We start from the raw sequence: 26368 nt of genomic DNA, 5'->3' as shown, positions 1-26368 counted from the left end.
ATATGGCGATCAGCTAAACCCTGAGCATGTGGGCAAGACTCACCAGCCAGCACTCAGGAAAGAATTCTCTGCAGTAACTCAGATCCCATCCCATCTAACATCCCATCACAGACCACTGGGCATACTTACCTGCTGATAATCAAAGATCAATTGCCAAAATTAAGCTATCCCATCATACCATCCCTTCCATAAACTTATCAGGCTTAGTCTTATAATAATGTAGAGTAAAGAATAAATACCTTATATGTGTAGGATGCCACATGCTAGTGTTTTAAAAAATAATATCCAGTTGTGAGAATGTTCACAAACAGCGCAAAAAAACCCCAAACCACAAGAGGCCCAAAATGTGGATAATATTCACCAATAGTTTCAAAAATAATAGATTGTCTGTGCTTACTACTTACAGCTCAAAAATCTAGCCGAAAGTCATGACAAAATCACCTCACCATCCACCCAGGACTACTTAAATAAGAGCTGAAGTTAACAGACATTTGAAGCTGATCCTGTATGGGCCAAATTCTGCTGTCACACTGGTCTGCAAGGTAACGACCGTGGATTTACACTGGTGTAGCAGAATTAAGCCCTGTATGGAATTAATTCAGCTTCTGAATAAGTATTCCCAATCCTTCATCAGAACTATAGCAAACATATGATATCACCAACTGATAGAACTAAAGGAGCAGAATTGGTGCAATTAATGAATGATGGTGTCTTAAGGTTGTCCAGCAAGTTAAGGGTTTTAGCATGTGTCTCTAAGGTGTATCTGTCTGACAATAGCATGAATGTGGTAATACCTTATTTACTGCTTTTGAGTCATGTAGCGATCGTAGTGGCTCCGTGGTGCAGAACTGACTAAATTTGTGAAGTTCTCCCTACAGTTATAAAGCAATTGTCTACATGAGTGAAAGTACCATCACTAAGATTCATAGTATTCATGCAGCCAACCGACTTCTCCTCTTTGCCGGAGGTGGAGTCCATGGCTCCTCCCCAGGGGAACTAGGAAATGTTAAGAAAGTGCTGAACATGCCCAGTGCCTCTAAAGACTGATGGGGAAGACAGCTTTCCAACAATTTACAAGGTGCTTCACATCCTTAAAAAACCCACTTTGGAGTTTCGGGCCTTTTGAGTTAGAGCTGTTAGGAGAGATGATGAGGTAATTGGCCTGTGATGAACAAGCAGGAAGAGGGAGAAAGACCACTTGTCCCACACCAAAGCTACTATTTATTTTTATGTCTATAGTACTTTCTGCAACTTAGTCTAAGAAGCCACTACTAGCATAGGTTTTCAGTGGGGAATGAACCCTAGACCATCAGCACTAAAAAGCACACATCTCTGCCACCTAAGCTACAGGAGTGTCTCTATTAGCTTGCAGAAGTAACACAGTCTCATCTGTGGTTACCCAGCCATTAGAGGGGTACAAGAAATGCTGAAACAGTAGGTTACACTAGAATGAGAAGCAAGGGAGGCAGTTTAAAGGGGAGGGCTGCTTCCATGCAAATCCCTTTCTGCAGCAAGCCATGATGCTCAGAATAAATTGGTTTGTGGGACACTGATTTAAGCAACAATAGGGGACTTACATAACCTGTATTACCACATAATGGAGGGCCAGGACTTGAAACAGGATGTGACTGCATAACAGTCTGGTATGCAACACGAAATATGTCTAGTTCAGATTACTAAATCAAAAAGAATTATTTAATTTGATTTTAGTATGAATAATCAGGCTAGTTAATAGATGGATTAGAGATACATTTTAAAACACAGGCATACTACACAGTGAACATATATTGTAATTTCTAAATAGGTTAAATATTGAATATGAGAACAGTGTTATACACTGATGGCCAGATTTTTAAAAAGTCAGGCATGTAAAACCACATGCAAAGATGTACTCAAAGACAATTCCATCCCTATATATACTGTTACAACAACTGCATAGGCAAACCATTGTGCAAGTGCCTGACTTGCATATGCAGTTATGGTACTTGTGCATGCAAATTAGTAGTTCAAATGTAGGCACTTTATTTTCAAATGGTCTGGAGTTGCAGGAGTTTTGAAAATCAGGCCGTGAATATCTGTCCCTTGTCCCCAAGAAGGTCCCTTGTTTCCAGTTCAAAAAACAAAACCAAAACACAGCAGGGACTCCCCGGATATGCCCGAAAGCACAACCACATCTCTGACCTATTGCTTGCAGATATGTCAACTCTTGACTTGATTAATGTAAGCCTTTCCTGCCTGACCTCTCTGCCTCTCCTCTTTCCCACCACCTATTCTTTCCACTACAACGCGGCAAAGGCAATCATCTCTGCTGTCTCCCTCCCCAAGCTCCAGTTGCATCACCTCTCTCCTTGAATCACTTCATTGGTTTCATTTTACTGAATCAAGCTCAAACTCCACATCATTACACCACAACAAAGTCATGGAGATTACAATCACATATTATTTTGTTTCATACAGGACTCCTATCTGCTTGCACACTTTTACCCACACACAGTCGCTAGATCAATGTCTAGGTAAATGTACACACCTATGCACAGTTGTCAGCACAGTACCTCTATAATGTTCTATTTGCAATGACATGGTTTAACAGTGCATTAATGTGTGTTTCTAGGTAAATGGAAAACAAAGAGAAACACCTGTTAATATTGTGGGAAGTGGTGTAAGCCTTTAACTTAAACTGACTACAAAGCTACTAACTGTTGTCCTCAATCACACTTAACTCGTTCAGGTCTGAAAAAATGTAAAATAAAAAGGCTTTCCACATATAGTAGTTTCTTAAATCAAGGAATTCACCTTGATTAAAGATGTTTCATGGAACTGACACTGTGAAAATTTGCTTTCTTTATTCTCTGTCATGAAAGATATAGCTCCCAAAGGCTCAGGTATGTATTACACGTGATTTTCCAGTCTTAAATATCACTTAATAGCATTTACCATCTATGGCCTTAATTCAAGAAAGCACCCATTCAGGATAGCACTGAAGCATATGCTTAGATCCCGCTGAAGCTAATGGAACTTAAGCACATGCTTAAAGTTAAGCACTCTTAAGTGCTTTCCTGAACTGGGGCTTATAATGTTCAGCACTGTAAATGTCACTTTACCAAATTCTAGTATTTACCACACAGATTTTTGTTAAAGTTTGTATTACATGTATTTCATATAACTTCTAAATTACTAAAGGCATTTCATAAAGTTAGCCCTTATCAGGCTACTTGTGTGATGACTTGCAACGCAGTCACGCTTAGTTTGCTTTTATAATTTCATCTTTTAAAAGAAAAACTGAAACCTGCCCCCATCAAAACACGTCAGACAAGAACTAAATGCATTATGATGTAATAGTTATACACAGGCCTTTTCCAGCTGCTCCACGCTAACAGCTAGGTCTGAAATAATACCATGATACATGCTTTACGTTTCTGCTAACAAAGCTTGGTTCTGACCAGGAAGCTAGAGTATTCTTTTTTTGTATATTAATCCTCCAAAAGTGACAGTTCTTCTTCATATCCTTACTATTTCCTTTTCAGCTCACCAAGGCCAAAATGTCATCTTTTTTGTAAAACAAAAAATCAAAGCCAAATGGTAAAAATGCAAAGTTTTGGTTAAACAAACAGTCAGTATTTCAGTGGTTTTATCTGCAGCCTCCAGAGCAGCTAAACAAAGCCAAGATATTGTCCATCTCTTTGACAGACAAAGAGCCTCAGAGGTCCAGAATGACATGCCCGAGGCTGGCACGTGATTGGAGTAATTAAATTAAATAGCAGGAAACATGTTTTCCATATGCCATTGCCTGGCCACACACAAACTGTAACAGTAAATCTTTTATATAACAAGGGTTGGGGGAAAAGTGTAACCATTTTAGAAGTGCCCAATGCTCACAAAAATAATGTTAAAGTGAGAATAGCAGCATGTTCTGCAAGTTCCCTGTCTTTGGTCATTGTCCTCAAATGTTAAGTCAGTTATTTATTTTTAAAGGTGCAGCTCAAACTGCTAAGAGTATGTGAAAACTCAGGAATATTCATTAAGATTTAAACTGAAAACAGGTTAAAGAAAAAAGAAATCACCACACTAAAGTCAAGGAAAATTTCAGGTATCGCCTGAAATCAAGGTTCTGACACATTTCTGACAGCATTTTATCCTAATCCAGAGCTCAACAAACACTTCAGAACTGAAAGATACTTTCATACTTTTAGTAATGATGTGAACTTAAATTTTGTATTTTATGACACTTTGTCTGAAGGATACAGCACATTTATTTACATCTTCATATATCCAGATGAATTGCACTTGGATGGAATTTGTCACTCTTGGTTTTGGTTGGCACTGTTATTAGCACCATTTAGAATGCTAGTTTGGGGAACTAATATCTAGGACTAGGTTTTAAATAGATGAGGATGTCAGATTAGATCACTGGTGCAGTTTTTTGCATCAAAGGGCCAAGACTGAAAACGGGAATGGAAGGAACTATTAATGAATGATTGTCACTGTGGTTTAAATGTCTAGTCATCTAGAAATCTCAGTGACTGAAGAGAGGTAGACCATTTCCCATATATGATATTCTCCAAATTATAAAGTGTTTTTTACATAAAGAGGATTAAAACTCTGGGAAAATCCTACTTGGCACATCAAGACCTGTCTTTTAAAATAATTTTAATGAAACAAGAAGAAAAATGTGCCCAATATCTTTTTGGTTAAGTATTTATTGTGTATTTTTGCTAAGATTTTAAACCTAAATGTGTTTCTGTAGCAGTTGGTTATAGCCTCAGCAGATATTTGAAGAGATTTAGATTTCAGGACGGGCACTGTATTAAAGTGTTAGACTTAATAATTGATAATGATATAATGAAATCAGGGTACAGTCTTCCAGCTGGAAAAATAATAGTGTAAATTTGTATTTCATAAATGGTATAACAGAGATGACAGGAGGTTGATACTCTTGGCTCTGCCTCTGGTTGTTATAATATGTACCCAAATTGTTAAATTGAGATTTAGATATAACAAATATAGAGACTAGAATAGAGGATAGCTTTTTTCTCTACTTCTTTAAGCCTGTGCATAGTGATTATAATCTCAGTTACTAGACCAGGAAAATTCTTGTTTAACAATAAATCTAACATCATTGAAGGAGTCACAAAGAACAGAAATGCAACAATCAATTTGGCTGTCATGCTAGGTAGTATAGTTGGTAGAAATTTTTTGAATTTAAACTTTTTAAAGAAAAATTCCTTGAGTTTCATGAACTGACTCCCTGAAACAATTCAGTGAAAATCTGTGTTTTATTTATTCAAACTGCTATAGATCTGGTCCAAATAATAATATTTTTGGGGGGAAACAGAAAAAATACAAAAAAAAATCACAAAATTGTACTTTTTTAAAAATCAGCCGTGACAAATAGTTCTCTAAACTGTTACATATAGTAGATAAAAGTCAAGATCCTCAGTCTTTATCTATTTCAGAACTTCCCATTGAAGCAGTGAGGTTATGAGGAAGGGGCAGAGGTATTACAAATCAGTAAGTACAAAGGGACGAAACCTGCCATCCACTTGGACAAGAGGGGATGCAGACCGGGCTAGAAAAGGTGGAGGGTGCTGTTCCTGTGCCATCTTCCTCTGTCCCATCCCTTTCTTCACACAGAATTTCCTAAGGGAGTGCAACATTTTTCTGAAGAACTTATGGGTGGGTTTGGGGATGGCAGCAGGTGCTGTTGTCCTCAGTTTACCTTCCCACAGAAGTCATACTTATCTACTCATAATAGCATTAGGGATAAGATTGTTCTCTTTATTCTGATAAAGTTCATGGTTAGAAAGCAAATTTTCCTGTAAGCATTGTGCTCTTTATCACCATAACTCTGAGGAACTCATGCTGCTTTCTCTGAGGAACACTAAGCCAGTTCCACAGTGAACCCCCACAATTATCCAAAGGGACAGTTTGAAGAACATTTTGGGAGTTTCCTTGCTGTTTTATCTCCCGCCTGTAGGTAACTGTGCAGGAGAGTGCAATTTAGTACTGCAGCCAATATTTAAAAAAAGTTCCTTCAAAACCTCTCTCCCTTGGTCTGAGATACTCTCTATGGTTTTCCCTGTCAAAATCTTATCAATCCTTTGGCCTGAGCACACTCTTCCCTTTTCAAATCATCCATCCCTATTCCTCTAGCCAAAAACTTCTTTGACCCACCACATTTCCTCCAAAAGCTCCTCCAGAAGACTCCTCTACCTGACAGCTGTTCCTCACAGCAGCAGCAGTAGTTGTGGTAGGTGGTTGTCTTGTGACCTCTCTTTTTAGCAATGGTGGAAGATGGGTTGTACTATGGACTCTGGCTGTGGTGTGGATGGTCGGATGGGGAGTGGGTCTTCGATGGCGGGCTGGGTAGCTAGCTTGGGAGTGAACACCTGCTGATTGATAAGCTACCAAAAAAAAAAAAAATCTCCAGGCATACCTGTCATCTGCTAGTGTCTTGAATCCCTCTCAGATAAGTATCAAGCCCCGTCACTTGTTCTGGTAGATGGCCTTCTCCTTGCATAGCTATGTGAAGTACAGCTATACTCATGCTTCTTGACCCCTCTGAAGCATTTGATGCTGTTGATCAACAAAAACTGCTGTTCCTCCTGCAGATTGAATAGAATCAGCCCAAAATGGCTTGTGTCCTTCATCTCAGACTGAGTCCAGAGCCCTTACCTGCAGAGTCCTACAAACTTCAGTCTCTTATTGATATTATTCAACATCTATACCAAAATATTGCTGCAGTGGGTGAGACAACATGGATTGAAGTATCAACAGTACATTGATATCAACTACCTCTATAAGTACATCTGACGTTAAAAACACAGACACCCAGATATTTCAATCCCCAGCTGAAATCAGCACCTGGATTAAGAGCAGCTGGCTAGAGCTGAACCCAGTAAAAGTTGAGGGGCTACGGTCAGGAAGACAGAAGGGCTTCAAAGAACTTGCCTCCTCTGTAATATGGCCTTCTATTGATGTCACTGCCCTGCTAAATTGGTGCACAGCCCTGTCCAGTGACACTGGATGCCCAGATAGCCAAGGAAGTAAGAAGAAGAATCAGATGCCTATTTCCATCTGTGACTGGCCAGAAGATTTCACCTCATCTATCAGATTCAGACCTTGCTACAGTGATCCACCTATCCATGACCTCTAGGATGGATTATTGCAATTCAAATCTAGGATTGAAACCATGAATTCTGAAATCATCCATGTATGAACAAAATGCAGCAATCTGTCTGCTTAGCAACACAAGATGTATGAATGCATCACCCCACAGCTCTGGCATTCCATAGAAAAAAGTCCAGTTCAAGTTCTTTGTTCTGATACTGAAAGTCCTTTGCAAGCTGGACCTAGCTACCTGAGCAATTGTGCTTTTCCCAGGATGATAACCTGCTATACAGCTACGTTCCATTGGAATAGTGAAACTGCCAGTCAACAGGGGGAAGTTTGAGAGTGCAGAAGACAGAACTTTCACTGGAGCAGCATCTAGACTGTGGAATTCACTGCCAGATGAGATGAGAATGAGCACTGGCCTCAGTGCATTGAGAGCAAGATACCAAACTTACTTCTTTGACAAAACTTTCTCGTACACCCCACTCCCCCATCTCTCTAAAGTGAAATATCTAAACTAACAAAGTTATTTCTTTGAAATGTTGGAGTAAAAGAGACATCATTATTTCTCAATATGCAAGTGGAATCAAATACTATAAGGGTGGGAGACCATATGAGCACATAACTAGAGAGATCATGAGCAGCAACTGGCGCAGTCCCAGAGAGGGCTGAAAGTTACAAGATGCGGAGTCCTCTCGGGCAGGCTGCAAAACAGTATTTTCCTGCCCTTAAATCCAAATTAACTGATTCCAGTCCACCTTCATCACACACCCAAGGGATGATTCTGTGGGATACCTCTCAAATTAACAAGTTTATTTTACGTAAAGTGTGTGGTGGTGTAGTGTGCAGTATTCACCATCTCCTTCTGCTGCAAAAATGGTGTTCCACTGCTCTTCCTTTCAATCCTACTACTTGCTTTGCATTGGTTTTCAAGGCTCTGTGCAAAGAAAATCGCTAGAACTATAAAAAAAGACTATAATGAAAACTTAGAGTGTCTTTCATGGGGCACAAAGGACATTTCTGTTAGCAAAGGGTTTGTGCAAGTTGTTATAATCCAAATTGCTTGCCTTACGGCAGAGGTGGGCAAACTATAGCATGGGGGCCACATCCAGCCGTTCAGACTTTTTAATACAGCCCTTGAGCTCCAGCTGGGGAGTGGGGTCAGGAGCTTGCCCTGCTCCACACATGCCGGGGCTCCGCTTGGCTCCTGGAAGCAGCAGCATGTCCGCCCCTCTGCCTTCTATGCTTAGGGGCAGCCAGGAGGGCTCCACACACTCCCCCACAGCTCCCATTAGCTGGCAACCATGGCCAATGGGAGCTGCAGGGGCGGTGCTTGCGGATGGGAAGGCGCACAGAACCGCCTGCCTGTGCCTCTGCATAGGAGCTGAAGAGGGGACATGCCACTGCTTCTGGGAGCTGCTTGAGATAAGCATCACCCGGAGCTTGCACCCAAGCCCCTCTTGTGCCCCTGCCCCAGCCCTGGTCCCCCTCCCGCCCTCTGAACCCCTCAGTCCCAGCCTGGAGCACCTTCCTGCACCCCCAACCCCTCATCCCCAGCCCCACCCCCGAGCCCACACCCCCAGTCGAAGCCATCATCCCTTCCTGCACCCCAACCCCCAATTTCATGAGCATTCATGGTTCGCCATACAATTTCCATATCCAGATGTAGCCCTTGAGCCAAAAAGTTTGCCACCCCTGCCTTAAGGGCATACAGTGCAAATTCTTCCCTAGAAACAAATAGATTTGAACTACTTGATGAAGTGAAATGTACATGGAATGAGCAAGGTGGTGATGAATATAAATCATATTTAGTGTTATTTTCTTCTATCAAAAATACAAAAGAAATTGCATTGAAGATAAGGGTATGGTCAGGAATTCAGCACATTTTAAAATGTCCATAAGACAATCCATCACCCTACTCCACAGGAGATAAAACTTGAGCATTTTTCCATTTTATCAGACCAAAGGAAACTATCCAGATAAGAGAGTAGAAGAACTATAAGAGAATGTTAGATAAAATTCTAGAAGACCAAAAGTAACCATCTTGAACAAAAACGGAGGTTTAGAGGGACTGCTGATGGGATAAGGAGTCTTTCATGTCTAAACCACTGTTTCAGCCATGGATCAAGCCTGATAGTATCCAAAAGATGGTCTTGCTGGCTGCTGTTCGTTGGCATCTGTGAAATGAGTTGGCAGAATCAGCCTGGTTACTAAGAGATGGGTGGCCAGATAAATAAAGAACTCAGCAGCATAATTAATGTTAACTGTCAACCTTACAGGCATTGTCAGCAGAGGAGAGGCTAGGTAAAGACTGAACAGGCCTGAAGAGGCCCTAGAAGAGGTCCCTCCTAGCCAGGTCTCAGGTTTACTGCAGAGCAGTGTGAGGAAGCTCACCCTTTCAGCTTTGCTCAGAGTCTGATGGAATCTCATCCTGAAAACACACATTTTAAAACACATACAGAACAAGCACTGGGAGTCACTGCAGGACACAAGCTGTGTCACTTCAGGAGACTGACAATGGCCCAACTGTGCTGTCAGATGTGTAACCAAAACATTCCTGCTCTAGCTCCCCCTCATGGTGCAGCGGGATTCTGAAGACATGTTTGGCATGCCCTACACTTCTCAAATTCCTGGAGGCATAATGGGCCCTAGGGTCCATTACTAGCTTACAATCTTCAGAGTAGCTTTGAGCTGCTCTAAGTAGCCCCTGCTCCCAGGATTGAAGGGTCAGAGGATTAGTGTAATGCCAGCCTCCCTGCTTCCTGGATCTTGTGTGACACAGACTTAAGGAGCTGGTCTAGAAAGAAGAATAAGCTCATCATTGCTGAAGGCATATGCACTGGAGTTTTGTACCTACACTCTTCTGCTGACACAACATTTTCTCTAGAATTCTAAATACATTCAGAAACAGAATTAGGCCTCCATCCCTTCTTGTTGTGACAATATTATTCTGAAGATGAACGGCAGTGCCACATCTCTACGGCCAAAATGCTGTCCCTTGCAAAAGACATAGAAGGCTCTAAATGGACCCAAATAAGTATGGTTATACTGTGCAAGTGGAAACTATGGAGGGGGACCTTTCTTGCAGGGCTTTCTGGTGGTGTGGATGGGGAGTGATGAGGAGGTTCAGTGCAAAGTGGATTCACGGGGTTAAAACAACTGGCCTGGGACTGGGAGCCTGTGAAGAGCTACTACATGCCAAGCCAGTCACTTGGTTGTGGAAGATTATTCCCCAGCCCTTCATACAGCCTCTGTGAAAAGCTCTTTATTCACACTCCACGTAGGGTAAGTGAGCATTTGGTCTTAGGAGCTGTGGACTGCCCCCCTTTGACTGTTGTTAGTGTGTTGACTCTGAAGCCCAGTAACAACACTTTAAAATCTTAGCATTGTTAACTGTGTCTGCACACATCATTGTGACAGGCACATCTACCTGCTCTGATTTATGGCTAGAGTTTGCCATTATAGGTGATGCTTGGTTCCACACGCTTCCCATCCCCTCTCAAGTAGGGCATCTCAATAACTTGCACATCACCCAGCACAATGGAGTTCTGAGCTTGACTGGCCCTCTAGGCACTACTGTGTCATAGATAATAAACTGGCCCTTGCATTGTACTGTGTTTTTAGAAATATAAGAACGATTCAATTTTGTGATATAGAACAGAAAACAGATGCAGCTCCTAAGAATTGGAGTATACCATAAATGCCAGAAAATAGGGCTAAAAATAAATATATGCTTTATAAACGTATGACATAAAGATAGAGCGGCACAGGTAGGAACACAGGGCAAAATGCAGACTGGCATACTCTACCTTGGCTATGCATTTAGATCTGACAGAGTTAAAATAAAAAGCAAAATAAAAATCGAGTTGTGCTGAATTATACTGAAGATGAAAGGGACAAGTTCCATCAAATACACCGACGCAAGCCTATTACAATCAATGGGATTGTACCAGAATAAATAAGAGGCTAATTTTACCCATGGTGAACTTCTCTTTTGCCTGAGGAGGACTTCAGTGTACAGTATAATGCTCAAAACTATGATCCTCCAGCAAGCAAATGAGGTACTGAAAAAGCTCTGCCATCCAGATGATGGGAATTGCATAAGGAAATCAAAAAGTAAACAAATAAATTAAAAGCAAACAACATCCTTTAAATAGATAAGTAGGACAGGCTGCTACTCGGACAGAACATAATACAGCAAAGTTAATCTTCTAGCTAACGCTGACTGCAAATTGTGGGGCGTTCATAGCCTGGCATTTTGGGACTAATGTTCATAAAAAATTTTACCTCAGAATGCCAGTGAAATAAAAACAGGGCACAGCTGTATTACTCAGGATTGATACACAGATTAAATCTTAGCGATCCTGAAGATGATATGGTAATGATGAAGGTGCATGAATGAATTTCTGAATGGTAGAGATATGTGTCAGCACTGCCCAGATTACTTCTGCTCTGCTCAGAGATTCAACTTTAATACTATTTTGTTAACACCAAATGATGAACAGAGATTAAAGGGACAATAACTGTATAACAGCAGTGTATGGCTTAATAGGGTTTGTTTTCTCAGAGTAGTTATATGAAGCAATTTTACTAGTTTAGTAGTGATGGTCACAAATTGCTACATATACAAGCTTTATTTTTGACAACAGCACAGCATAAGTGCTTATTTTCCAAAGAAGAGACACCTTACCTCCCGAAAAAATTACATGCGGTATTTATTTGATTATGACTTTTGTTTCATTGCAACTTGCTTGGAAACTGGAAAATAAAGGAATCTTTTAGCTACATTCAGAAAATGAATGCTGTAAAATAAGCTCTTGGGTTATAGATGGAAAATGTTTTAAACTGCTATTCTGACATGTTTATTAAAACAACAGACCTCATTTCAAAAAAATGTTGTCAGCAGTATTAACTACTTAAAGACTTCAATTTATGTATGGGTGATCAATATGTTAAGTTGTTACAGCAGTATGGTTAATGCTAATTAACTTGTTTAACTTTTGCAAATTACGCCTTTTACCATTATTCTTTTTAGCTAGTAAGTATTTTGAGGATATCACTCATATCAGGGAAAAGTAATGCTCATACAATTAACTAATGAAAAATGGTATTTATGAAAACATGTTTATTCATATCTATTTATTTTACCTGAAACCATTTATCTTAGTGCAAAAACCACTGGAAGTGAAAGAGTTAAGAGCCTAACCATTGCAGAGTTAGAGAAGATGGATAATCATTCTGCCTGGCTACCTTTTCAATATCTGATTTTCTGGATCCTTTATTTGCCCTTCACACAATTTTTTTGTAGCAAAATTTCAGAGACTACTAATAATGAAAGTAGTGATGTATATTGGAATGATATTTATCTTTGTAAAAGTCAAAGCAAAGTTAGGGTCCAACTCAGGAAAGCATCACCCACCATTTAGCAAAACACGTAAGCATATGCTTAACTTTAAGTATATGCTTACAGTGCTTTTCTGAATCAGTGTTGAAAAGCATCCTCTAATTAGTCTGAAGTTCTCTCTCCGGATTTGTATTTATAGGTAAACCTTGTTTTAACCAAGGTTTCAAGAGACATTCAAAACTTTCACCAGTTTCAGATCAACAGATTTTAGGTTATATATGAATTTTGGAAATAGGAATGGAAATGATTTTCAAATAGCCCACACATTGGCTAATCAGGGGTCAGAAAAATTGGTTTATCTGTACTTTATTTGTTCTGTATGGTACCATTGATGACCACATGTCCAAGACAAATGCCATGATGGGAAAATGAGCATGCATAGATATTATTTCCATTTGTTTTACAGTTTATAATGGCTGATGTAGGATCATATAACAGACCAAAATAGACTTTGTGTAATCATTGTAAAAATAGTGTAATAAAAAATCTTGCTCCTAAAAGCTTTAATGGATTTTTTCAACAATGCATAGCCAGCAGATTTGGTTATACAAAAAACAGAGCACCAACTAAAATTATCAACTTTACACAAAGCCAGATATATGTAAGGGGATCTTTTAAAAAAAAACTTTATTTGAGAAAGAAATAGACTTGTATCAGAAGGCAAGAAAGGGAACATACAAACAGAATATATTTACAACACAAAACAAGAGATCACCTCCAAAGGTGTAGATTATAATAAATACAGTAGATTTAAAATGTAAGAGACATTTATCAATTAGAAATATGGTTATTTAACCCAGTTTTCCTTTTCACTGGTTCCAGGTAGTTTCTTGAGTCAATTCAGGGGTTATCAAATTTGAATAGAATTAAAGTCCACTGGCTTTACTGAGGTAACTCTCCTGAATTACACTATAAAAATATCTTTTGTTGTTTGTTACATGTCTTTGAAATGATATTGTACAAAAGTCTTCTCATTTGCAAGCTCCTCTGTAAATAAAATGTATTTTAAAAGATTCACTACCCCTTTTTGCTGAGGCTGAAATAAGGCTTGGTAGGAAATGAAATATATACAGAATGGGAAAATACATATTTCTATCTTTATATGCTTCATTATGTTGAATGTGCATGTTATTTTCCCCCTTTGTCTTTGAGGGTGGGAGGGGGGAAATATATTTAAGCAAAAAACATATATTGTCAGTTAGCAAGTCTTTTCTATCACAGATGATGTTAATGTTTCAGGAGGCCTTTCTTTTACAGCAACTATTTAAGTCGTTTAATTTGTTTGGAGACTTTTTAAGGAAAAGGATAATGTATCTTTAGAAGTTGCAACATTTTATAAGGGACCTTTATAATATTAGAGTAAAATGTAAACAACACATACTAATAACATATATTAGAACAATTTCTACATATGGAAAACAGCAATCTCTTTTGAAACAGGATACTGCACCTTAAAATACCTTAGCTTTAGAAATATAAATATTTTTAATAGGAAAAAAAAACCTGACACGGACTCCAGGTCAGTTTTGGATTATCCATATTAAAGAGATCTTAATACAATGAATCTTTAACTAGCTTAACAAAAGTAAACCTATAAAACAAGGTAAACATATCAAAAGGGAATATGAAGGAAATGTTTCACTGGAAAGCTTCCTTAACAATTTCCCTACTCGCTTTGTTATTTTCTTTGACAATAAATCAATTCATAGAGTGCCCTTTAAAAACAGAGTAAAACACTATCCATCCCCCCCCATTCCTTCTCCCCCACCCCCTTACATTCCTCAGTACATGAATCACTTGGACTTCCTGTTTCCATAAGGCATTTCCTGTTCACCCCCACAGAATCACTTTTCTGCAGGAGAACAGCAGGGACCTGACAAAGTACTGACTTAAATAAACAGTGCCTTCTATTGCATTCAGAGTTGTTCTGATTTTATAGGGAAAAAAGGACACCAGCGTTCTGAAAGTACAGTCCGTATAAGTGCATTTATCATTTAGCAATTGTTAAAATACTTTTTACCAATTTAAATGACCTTTTGCCACATTGGTGTCTCTTACACACACTGTCATTAATTTAGCATTTCAGTGAGACTCTGATGGTAAAGGTTATACAATATTATATGATTAGTCTTTATTAAAAAATATTGACTATCAGATGATAGTTCTGTGGGTTGTTTTTTTCTACAATTACAGATATACCCTAATATCTGATTGGAACACAATGTTGCATATCATTCCTTGCCAATATTTGAATCTGCTTCATTTGATCATGCTGTTGTAGATAACATAATCAATAGGGAAAAATGAAAAATACACTAAGAAGTGCAAAAGGAAAAACCTTTGAAATAGTGCCTTGCCTTGTATGTTTACATCTACTTTGCACTCCCAATATCTCCATAGTCATACTCTATACACAAATCTAGGACCCCCGGTACTGAAACCAGTATCTGCCTAATGGAGAAAACAAACCTACTCTTAACAGTGTTCAAGACTACAGTATGATGCATTATATACATATAGGTGAAAGGAAAAAGTCAAGACATCAGAAGAATTCAAAAACAGAGAAAGAATGTTTCATTGATCAGTTCTGGTCTACAGCAACTACTGATCTCAACAAATTAGTTAAACAACAGTGAGTTCTATTTCCCTGGAACTAACTCATGTGATAGAGTCTAGAGCGAAAACAAGTTCTATGTATTATGCACTGACTTATGTAGAATAATTGAGTGCAGCAGGTATTTTCTCAATTAGTGGCCTTTAAAATGAGCATCACTATGTTTTAAGAGTGCACACAAATGCACCCACTTTTGTTAGATTTTCTGAACACTAAAATGAAATTAGCTAGATCCATGAATCAAAAGACAGTCAATCTCTTATTCAAGCCCTAAAAATGCATTTGATGTTCAAATAATAACTTTAATTACAAATCCTGGAGCTAAATCTTTGCCTATTACCTGTTGCATAAAAGCAGCCTGCTCCCCAGATTCCATTTGCTGGGTTTGATTTTCCTCATCAGTGTCCAGTGGCTCCTCTTTCACTTTCACAGCCCCCACATGCTGTCCTATTCTGTCATCCACACAAATGCTGCAGCTGTCATCCCTAATGCTGTTACCACTAGAGGGAGCTCTTTCTTCCTGCATAGCATGATCTCCATGAAGCTCTTCTTCAGCTTCTTCTAGATGATTGCCAGGCTGCTTTAGCTGTTCAATGGATTTAGAGAGCATCTGAAAAAGAGAGAGCAAGAGAGAGAGACAGACAAATTAAAGTTACTGCCAATATTTCTCCACAAATGCCACATGCTAAGGATTACTATATTTGTATTGACAAGTGAGTCAAAACTTTCCTGGAAAAACGAGTTAATGATGCGACTTTGCAGCAGCAGTTTATTGGAATGAAGAATGTAAGCTGCTCACTAACAAGATCCTACCACCCTTCAATTTAGAAGATGCTATGTACAACTATAGCATTTTATAGTAATATTCAATGTAATAATACATAACAATATAGCAACATAGTTAATGGACGTGTTATAAATACATAACATCTAGAATTTTTTAAAAATGATATTCTCCTTAAAATACCTTAGCAGGAAAACATAATACGTTTTAATTCAAATATATGACTTGAAGGTCAGTACATTTTACGTAATATAGTTTGAATGGAACTTCTAACAAGCTTAACATAGTTAGTGATACACAAAAATATAAAGAGGGGAGACTTAAGTAATTAAAAGCATTTTTTCTAAATCTCCACACTCATTTTGCATATACAGCTTGTAAATAGTGGAAGGCTGAAAAACAGGGTTTCTGTGATATTCAAAATTTCAGCAGCTTAAAAGTTAATATATTTTTCCTATCTATCTAATTTAGTCTGCACCTGTGGAACTAAATTTTGTGGTAAACATTTCCCCATTTATTTTCTGCATACCACAAAAACTTCTGCTTTTGTTAGATTCTGTGCTTTGCTGGGTTTCCCTCTTTCCTCTCATTGATAGAGCTATGCCAGTTTACACCAGTGAAGGCTCTAGGCCCCTTATTTTAAGTGGCAGTTAATATTTTAACAAAAAGATCTACTAAAAGCTATCAGTACTGAAATGTTTACTGATGACAGAAAGAAAAGAAATCTTGATTTACAAGAACTCAAATAAGTAGCCACAGTGAAGCTGCCCTAATAATGAAAATAATTTTTTATTTAGTGGCAAAAAGTAATTTGCAATTTGCAAAACGTGACGCAGGCTAAATCTGGTGGGAATCCTGGTACAGAACCCCAAAGTGAAGTGTCTATTAGAGGGGAAGGGGAAGTGGTGCAAAGAGGTGTCTACCAGGACACAGACAATCAATGAATTTCAAACAGTGAATAGCACTGGTCAGGATATGCACTTTGGCCCAGATCCACAAAAGAACTTAGGCACCCAAACTCCAGACTTAGATGCCTAAGTCCCAGTTTTAGGAACCCTTGTGATCCTCAAAAGACTCTCTAACCCTAAATGTTCACTGTAAGAGTTCCATTGGTGTCTCTGTTTCTGCCTCTAAGCATGCACACTGCTACCCCACTCTAGGCATATGCCTATCTCCTGCCTAAGCAGTAGTGTGATCCATGAAGTGGGAGGAAGATAGATGCTCCGACCCCTATTGGGCCCAGTCTAGTAGGCGTGCTCAGAGACTGCCTACTGGAAAAGTTCCCATTCAAAACGGGTGAGTGGGAAGTGGGGGATGCCCATTCAGTAACTTTCAATCGAGTGGTTAGAGCGCTCACCTGGGATGTGGGTAGCCCAGGTTTAGTTCCTCCCTCTGCCTGCTGGGGAAAATAATTTGAATTGAGATCTCCCACCTCTCATGTGAATACGCCAACCACTGAGCTATGGAATATTCTGATGTGGGGTCTCCCTCAGTCTCTCCTATTGAAGCTGTTCCACTGTGTACAAATAAGGGGTCATTGGTGCAGGGGGACTGAACCTCTGGTCTCCGCATTTCCAGGCTACAGAGTCTCTCTCTGGCCCAATCACTCTAATTAATTATCCACAGCGGAACAGCTTCAACAGGAGAGACTGAAGGGGCCCCACCATCAGACTATCTCATAGTTCAGTGGTTAGGGCACTCACCTGAACAGGGAGACTCCTGTTCAAACCCTTTCTCTCCCTCTTGTAGAGACATGAAAATTGAAACTGGGTCTCTCACATCCCAGGTGAGTGTTCTAGCCACTGGGCTAAAATTTTTAAGGTGGACACCGGAACCACCAGCCCCATCACCTCCTCCAGTCATTTTGTGTGGAGTGAAGCTGTCCCCTAACTCTTTCTCACAAGAAATAACTTAGGCACCTAAGCCACCTGGCTCCAAAAGGGGGGGGTGGGTTTCCTGGCTGTCAATCACAAGCAGAGATAGGTGCCTCCCAGCAGCTCAGCTTTAGGTATCTATCTCTATGAGAGGGTCCCATTGGCTAGCTTAGGCGGCTCCTTGCCTAGCATGCTGGCTTTTGTGGAGAGCATTCTTAGACACCTTTCTCTCCCCATTCATTGTATAGGGAGCCTAAGCACTTAACTCAAGCTTTGTGGATTGCTTTGTTGTTGCTGCAATTTTCTAGGTTCTGGAAAGCTAGCCCTTGCAATGCTCACCATTGCAATGCCTAAGTGTCTTTGTAGATCCGGGCCTTCCTGTTTGTGCAGCTCACATGGAACTCCCTGTTGAAATTATGGTAAATCCTCTCAGCAGCAATCACAGTGCACAGGTATCAGTGAAAACACTGCCAGCCATCTGCTTGCTTAAATGTCTGCAGCAGTGTAAGAGGACTTACTGATGCAGGAAGGTGTGTTTTGCACTTCCTTGTGTGAGTTTCTGGAATGTGGTCCAGTAACTGCACCTCTAAATTGCTGGAAAAGATGCAACTGGGCCTGAAACCTGCAAGTGCCTAATCACAGGAATAGTTATTATTCATGCAAGCATATTGATGTGAAGCGAATAAGAATTTACAGGATCAAGCCCAAGATTTATGGATAGAGAATTCTTCTGTGGTAGCAGAATCATGTCTTTGGGGACAAATGTAGAATATTTTCAGATCTGCACTGGCTTGAATAGAGATTGACAGAAAATTTTCAGTGAAGAGTCTCTCTACTCTGGAACTTATTCTCCTTTTGGTGGAGCAGAGCCCAGAATGATGTTTATTTTCCAAAGTTTTTTGGTTTTTTTCTCACACGGAAGGCTTAATGCCGTATGAGTGGATTGGGAAGAGGAGATTTATGGTAGTTTGAGATATCTATCCTATAGCATTTTGTATAATGTTTAAAAACTTAAGAAATAATGTGCAAGTGCCTAAGATTTGGGAGTAGTGTTTTTTATAAATGCAAAACATCCCTTTTAGGCTGTCGTCCACCTCCAGAATCACAGGCTGGTGTGAAAGAGAAGGATTTATGATGGTCACTGATTGAGGCAAGGGCAGAATTACACCCACTTTCACCCATATAGACACAGGATTTATGAGCAAAGTGCTGGAGGCCATAAAATCATCTTCTATCCTATTCCTAGATCCCACATCCTGATCATCTACAACACATCAGTCAGATTGTTTCCCATAAACATTAGGAAGCATTGAGGAGAAGTAATTGAAACAAAGAGCTACACCTGATTAGGTACTAATCATTAGCACTAACTAGGGTCTGCAGCAGCAAAAAAATAATAATTTTAAAAAAAGTTACTTTACCATTGTTGATCCTGAACACGTTGTGTGTGTTATAGGGATAACTTGGGTTCTGTTCATTCTCCCACAGTAGGGCAAGATTACCCAGGCAATTGAAGGTGCTGAGCCTACAAGCAGGTGCATGCAGGATCAGTGCTTATGTCTGATAGTACATCTATTAAAGAAAAATATGTCCATGATGCAAGTCTTCAGGCATGAGAGAGAACCCTTTCAGGTACTGATACTGAAGGCCGCAGCAACCCACTTAGAAATTCTCTCTGTTATGTTCTAGTATTCATCAATCACTTCACATGCATCTTCAGTACTGCAGGTGGCATCGTTATAAGCAGAGGAATCCCTGCTAGCGCAACTAACGCCAACTGACTCCTAATAGAGAAGAATCTGGAAAATTTCTCAAATCATACCAGTAAATCTCTTCCAGTTATTTTTCAGGGGCTAATGCTGCCCAAGAAGGCAGTGGAGCTAACTACATGTATTCACAACAGTAGACTATTCTCTGTCTTTTTGCTAAACATCTGTTGGTGATCCTGCAGCAAAATAAAATTAAAAAGAGTCTGGCTGCTGGCTGGCTAGCAAGCAAACACAAGCTAAAACATCTGTGTGACAGATAATCGTATACAGCTAGCATGAGTCACTGATGCTGATCCATCTGTAAAACATTCCATATGCCAGTTGTTTGACATCAGGTGGGTTACTCGGGAAGAGAATCCAAGACAGATTGAGAGCTAGTCCACAGCACAGTTAGGGAGCATATTTCATTTCCTTATTGCTCTCCTTTCTTCTGTGCTTTCTCACTTTTATGTGGGCTTGTTCGCATTCATGCTACTGTATGGCACTGTTCCTGAAAGCTGATGAGGCTACTGATGCAACCCCATTGTGGGATGTGCTCAAATGAACTTTTGGGATGACCTAATGGGTAGAGTGATGCAAGCATCTATAGGAGGAGTATTTTATTCTTAGACTACATTTAGTGGTTGCATGCATTTAAATCTGCAATATTGCTGTGTTAGGGCCTGATCCTGAATTACTGAAGTCAATTGGATATTTGCTAAAGACTTCACTGGGATCAAGGCCTTTGTAAGTAATAAATTTGTGCCTTGTTTCATAGATCTCAAAGTGCTTACCAGGGAGGTATACATTGTTTTCCCTATTTCTGGAGAAATAAAAATAAGGCAATAACTTTCCCAAGACCACATGGCAGATCAGAAGATGGAACCGTGAGTTTCCTTGAGTCCCAGCCACGTTCAATCAACTAATCTACAGCTACTTCTCCCTCCTTGAACTTTCATTTTATTAATGTGGTTTAAAAGATAGCTTGGCACTATCATATTATATTGACAAATATACCTGATACCACAAGGCTCTTCTAGTCACATATATTCATCATTAATGATCTAGATGATGGGATGGATTGCAACCTCAGCAAGTTCACGGATGACACTAAGCTGGGGGGAGAGGTAGATATGCTGGAGAGTAGGGATAGGATCCAGAGTGACCTAGACAAATTGGAGGATTGGGCCAAAAGAAATCTGATGAGGTTCAACAAGGACAAGTGCAGAGTCCTGCACTTAGGATGGAAGAATCCCATGCACTGCTACAGGCTGGGGACTGATTGGCTAAGCGGCAGCTCTGCAGAAAAGGACCTGGGGATCATCAGTGGACGAGAAGATGGATATGAGTCAACAGTGTGCCCTTGTTGCCAAGAAGGCTAATGGCACTTTGGGCTGTATAAGTAGGGGCACTGCCAGCAGATCGAGGAATGTGATCATTCTCCTCTATTCGACATTGGTTAGGCCTCATCTGGAGTATTGCATCTAATTTTGGGGCCCCCACTATAGAAGGGATGTGGACAAATTGGAGAGTCCAGCGGAGGGCAATGATAATGATTAGGGGGCTGTGGCACATGACTCACAAGGAGAGGCTGAGGGAACTACCTGCAGGGAGGTTCCAAAGAGGATGGAGCTAGGCTGTTCTCAGTAGTGGCAGATGATAGAACAAGAAGCAATGGTCTCAAACTGCAGTTGGGGAGGTCTAGGTTGGATATTAGGAAAAATTATTTCACTAAGAGGGTGGTGGAACACTGGAATGGGTTATCTATGGAGGTGGTGGAATCTCCAGCCTTAGAGGTTTTTAAGGTCAGGCTTGACAAAGCCCTGGCTGGGATGATTTAGTTGGGGTTGATCCTGCTTTGAGCAAGGAGTTGGACTAGATGACCTCCTGAGGTCCCTTCCAACCCTGATATTCTATGATTGAATGATACGTTAAAAACATCAGTTTATACTTTACTTCCTGCTATTACTCCTTCCACTTGTCTGATCATTTTGTTTCTGAATCTATAGTTAAATACATAGATTTGGATACTGAGAATGAATATGATGTTTACTAGCATGAATATTTAGTAATAGGTTTGGAAAGAGGAGTCCTTAATTTGAGCTCTGAGACTATACTTTAAAATAATGATAAAGCCATGTTTCAGTTAATGTTCTAAATTAGAATTGTACAAATTGGCCTTCTCCAAAGCAACATGCATACATTTTAGAGTTATTCAAATTGAGACAGCAGCTTAGAGAATGACCTCAAGCTAGTGTAACCCATATTATTTTATTTTTTGTTTTAAGGAAATTAAGCTGTAAGGAATATGCATAAGCATTGTATAATTAAAAGAGTCCAACCAGAAAAGACATTAAAAGATAATTGTGGCTGATTAGCTGCACAGGAAAATGGGGAGAGTGCATAAATAATCTGGCCATTGAACATAGGCCTTTTATAGCTCTTTCCATGGCAAGCGTGTATCCTTTACAATGAATAGGCTATTGTAAAATCCACAATTTCCTGATACAATTTAAATGAAATGTCTCTACAAACACACGAGGTACAAGGCGCTGAGCGTGAACCTGCAGCAACAGCCATGTACATTTATTTCCATCAGAACTTGATCACGTTATTTATGAATCAAGAAAACATTGGAAGAGGAGGGAAAAATAATTTTCCTTAAGCAGATACGTTTTTTGAATCAACGTATCCAGGCACTTAGCGAGCTATGCTTGTAAGCAGCTATGCTTGCATAACCAGTGTATTGGTATGTTTGAAGATAGAAATTTTGTATTGAGCATGTACAATAGAAACTAAAGAGTCAGCTGCTCATTCAAAATTATTTTCCAAAGTAAGCATTGGTGCTAGTTCTCAATAAATAATCTGTCTATGGCAATGCATTATTCATTGTTTCTTTAACCTTGTCCAAAAAAGCGTGATTAGAATTTTTAAGACAGGAAGTGTGTTTGTGGCGTTCCCTCCTCCACCTCTTGCTGGACCTGGTGATCACACAAAAGGATATGATGGAGAGCCAGATCCTGAGCCAGAGTGAGCTCCATGGAGGTATGCCAATTTACAACAGCAGAAGATCTGGCCCAGACACAGTTTTAGCATTTTGCTGAACAGCTATTCATTTATTGCTTTAGTTGCCAAGAATCAGTTGATCACATTAAAAGTGCCTATTGAAAAACTCAGTTTCTTTTGTCAACAAACTCACGTCAAGAACTAGAAACCTCCAAATTTTTTCACCTCTCTTTATATGCTTTATCTCAGTTATTATTATAATCTAAAGTACTCACATTTCATTTCCCCATGTATTTTTCTTTCCTCACGGTCATGCCTAACCATTGTTTTCTCATCCAAGTAAAAGACTTTATGAACAGATTAACAGCCTGGAGTGAAAACTGAAGGTCAAGCCCTCCTTCTTTTATCTTTAAGTTATGCAAGCAGCATTGGGAACGATAATGTATATTGCAAATTGTCCCATAACTTGACTGTTTAATTTCCCTCTCCAATACAAAGTTTCATCATTACAAAGTAATATTGAACACGTAGTACAATACAAATATGTTATGTAACAACAATAGGGGGAAGTGCTCCTATACTGATAGGGTAAAGTCCTTGTCACATCAAAATCATTGGGAGTTTTTGCCATCAGCTTCACTAGGGCCATGATTTAACCCACAGTCTGCACTGATGTAAACCACTTCTAAAGGAACAGAGCATGTTCATTTAATCCGCTCACTGCTTTAATTTCTGAGGTTTTCCTAAATTCAGATATCTGCCAATGGCCTTGTGTTTATATTAATTATGCAGAAAGCACATCTTTTAAGTAGTAAGATCTTTAGATACCCAAACAACATAAGGAGCCAAATAGTAAGATTTTTGTTGCAGTGTCAGTTTTCTGGTACCTGCTACAATAAGTTTAACTGGGTTCCTAGACACACTATTTCTTTTATTGGGTAAAATGAAGTTCTAAAATGCTGATCAAAGGACTCCACAAGGAAACAAGCTGTCATTTGGACAGAAGTGTATTAAATCTGACAACAGCAAAGCCTATCTTCCAAAAGAAAAGCCCAGTTCAGGTTTCCACACATTTGATTTTTCAAAAGCAAGGGCAAGGCTTTCCACCTACTTCTGGATGGGATGTCAAAATTTGCATTTCAGCTAGAATGTTTTTAGAAGGTCGGTGTACTAGATCCCATAGGTATAAATGTCAAAAACCAGTGAGGAGGTATACTATTTCCCACATCAAAAACCTGCCATCTGACAATTGACCAGAAGTAGTCCACAGGGGAATCTTCTCTTTGTTACTAAGGATAGAAGCACACCTCTTGGCTCAATGATTTGTTTCTTTTTAGAATGGAAATGATCCAGGGAAATCTTTACCTCTGGCTTGTAAGTTTTTGTTTTTTATCACTCTAATCACAGCCTTGGCTTGTGGCTGAAAGTATATTCCCCTTACAAAGAAAAGGAACCATAATTTATGCCTGTAGTTTTGCAAACTATAATGCTTTATGAATCATGCGTTTAGCTGTACAGCCGCTGTTTTTCCCTTGTCACTGCTATCGCTTGATTTTCCCAATTGCCATAAAAAGAGATTCCATGACTTTCAGGGGTTTATACCATGCCATAAAAAATTATTCCAAGCCGAAATGTCAAATATAACGCAAACGGAAATGCTATTTAAAAAAACCTTGATTTAAAGTTTTAAAAACAAATGTCATGAAATACCAGTAATTTCCAGAAGGGCAGAGTAACCAGACGCAGGGAAAAGGGATAGTATCTTGTCCTGAGCTCACGACAACTGAGTGTTATTTTAGTTTGAGAGTCTTGCCATCTTAAAAATTGCTTTTCTGGCTTTCCCAGTTAAAACTGCTAAGAAAATGCTTCAGAATATCTGATTTATTAAATAAAGCACCTTTTCGTAAACAAAACTTAGGAAATAGAATGATAGATTTTTGCACATTTCACTTTACTGCCTTCTTACAGAAATGCAAAAGGATCAGTGGAAAAATATTAGATGCACATATATGCTTAGGACATGGAAAGAAGCTGCACTGTATTGTTTAAGAACCAAATAATTCAGGTTTGCAGCCATTTTTATTTTGCTTTAAATAGCCCCACAAACTAAAGTCATTAGTAGGATATCATGAACAGATAACTTTAACTTCAAGTAGGGAAAACTTTTAGCTTATCAACCCTATCCTAGACATTTGATTAATGCCTTTACAAATGTTTTAATCCAAAACAAGCTGACTACCTGGAAATGAAAAGACAGTTCTGAATTATTTCTTTTTAGCAAAATTTTAAGAGTAAACACAGTATACTCTGTGGTGAATAATTTCATAGTTCAGGTAAACATCCAAAGCTTATTGTAAGTGTAAGTGAAGGGCTGTTCAACCTCAAGCAATAATTTAATAACACAATTGTATGTTTCCCTCTCATTCATATAACATTTTAAGTTACCACAGTACTCAGGATGATCACCTGCCTTCTGAGTTGTTCAGTCATCACTCTCTTCTATAGCCTCATGGTGGCTGTCCTTTAAATTTCATTTATTTATACATGTTCTCCCTTTAGCTACATGAAGATCACCTCTTGCTCTGTGTAGGTTTGCAGAGGACAGCTACATAACTAGAACACCAGCATTTTTCAGTAATCTCTCTAAGATGTACTGTTAAAAGAATGCTGACCCAGAAATCATGGCCACAATCTCGTGAGCAGAAGGGCAGTAAAAATGAGTGTGACAAAGAATTTCCAAGTGATATTGGGCCACTGAATACTATAATCCTTGCTAATTTCTACCATAGGTGTAAATCAGTGGTTAGATGGTGCTGACTGGCTGAACATGGCACAGTTGAGGCTAGACCTTTACCCACAATACATAAGAGCAATATTTCAGAAGTATTTATTCTCCAATGCCAATGAGTAATTAACTAATTAAGTGTATGTGTCTCAAGACATGATTAGTCCCCCCAATTTTGGTTTCTTTTCTTAAAATTGTATTTTAACCAAGAAAAACAACTTCACTACAGACTAAATACAGCCTTTACAGACCAGTTCCTATTGGGTAAAATGAATGCATGGGTAAAATTAAAAGATTAGTAACTACTACTTCAGTATCATTCCATTCGGATGTTGTTTGATTCAAGTTTCATTAGATATATTTAGCATAGAGCTCATATTATTTATCCCTAAAAGCTACAGACAGTCTTACAATAGAATCACAGGTTTATCTTTCATACAAAAATAGATCTGATTTTTCATTTTGTGAAAAAAACCATGATCATTGTTTACTGTGGATACCCTTAAACAATACAAAGACTCAGTCCTTTACCCGGTAATACAAAGTTCTCTTTTCTTTGGACAATTGAGGGCAGGTGAAATATTTTCAAAACCTGGAGGTTACAAGATGTACATATGCCATCTTGATTAAACATATGGAATGCATACTCGAAGAAAAGCCAACTGGAGTCCTAGTTGAGTAATCAAAACACCCTAGCTGAGAGGGGTTAACATGCAAGGATCAGCTCTGAACTTTGAAGTTTTCTGGTCTTCATTTTTCCTAATTAAGACAAGATTTAATAACCAAACCACTGTACAAACTATGTACTTAAACTCTGGGTTTGTTTCTAATTTTGTTGGGAATTCCTAACAGATTCCAAGGAATCAGCACCCCATGAGAGAAGTTCACCAGTGAGATGGGTTGATCCTTTCTCCGATGTACAAGGGCAACATGCCTGCTTTTCATCTTATTTTCTCCCATATGCCTGGCTCTCATATATACCCGTCAAAAAATTCTCTGACAAGACAGAGAAAGGGAAAATGCATTGATTCATATGTGCCAAA

The 26368-nt window shown here is 39.1% G+C and overlaps 1 protein-coding gene across 4 annotated transcripts in view; it reads right to left on the bottom strand.

The window, feature by feature from the left end:
- Nucleotides 1-26368, bottom strand: part of HDAC9 (histone deacetylase 9) — a 362822-nt gene that overhangs the window by 210018 nt on the left and 126436 nt on the right. For 3 of the 4 annotated variants that reach the window (XM_075062394.1, XM_075062392.1, XM_075062393.1), the window contains exon 12: nt 13125-15738. In XM_075062394.1, coding sequence (XP_074918495.1) covers nt 15418-15738 — 321 coding nt within the window. In that variant the 3' untranslated portion in view covers nt 13125-15417. Of the gene's footprint in view, nt 1-13124; nt 15739-26368 lie in introns of those variants that run through there. The other variant, XM_075062391.1, reaches the window with a different exon arrangement.

This window comes from Chelonoidis abingdonii, chromosome 2 (assembly GCF_003597395.2).
Source record: "Chelonoidis abingdonii isolate Lonesome George chromosome 2, CheloAbing_2.0, whole genome shotgun sequence".
Classification (NCBI taxonomy): domain Eukaryota; kingdom Metazoa; phylum Chordata; order Testudines; family Testudinidae; genus Chelonoidis; species Chelonoidis abingdonii.
This window is presented reverse-complemented; position numbering and strand designations above follow the sequence as displayed.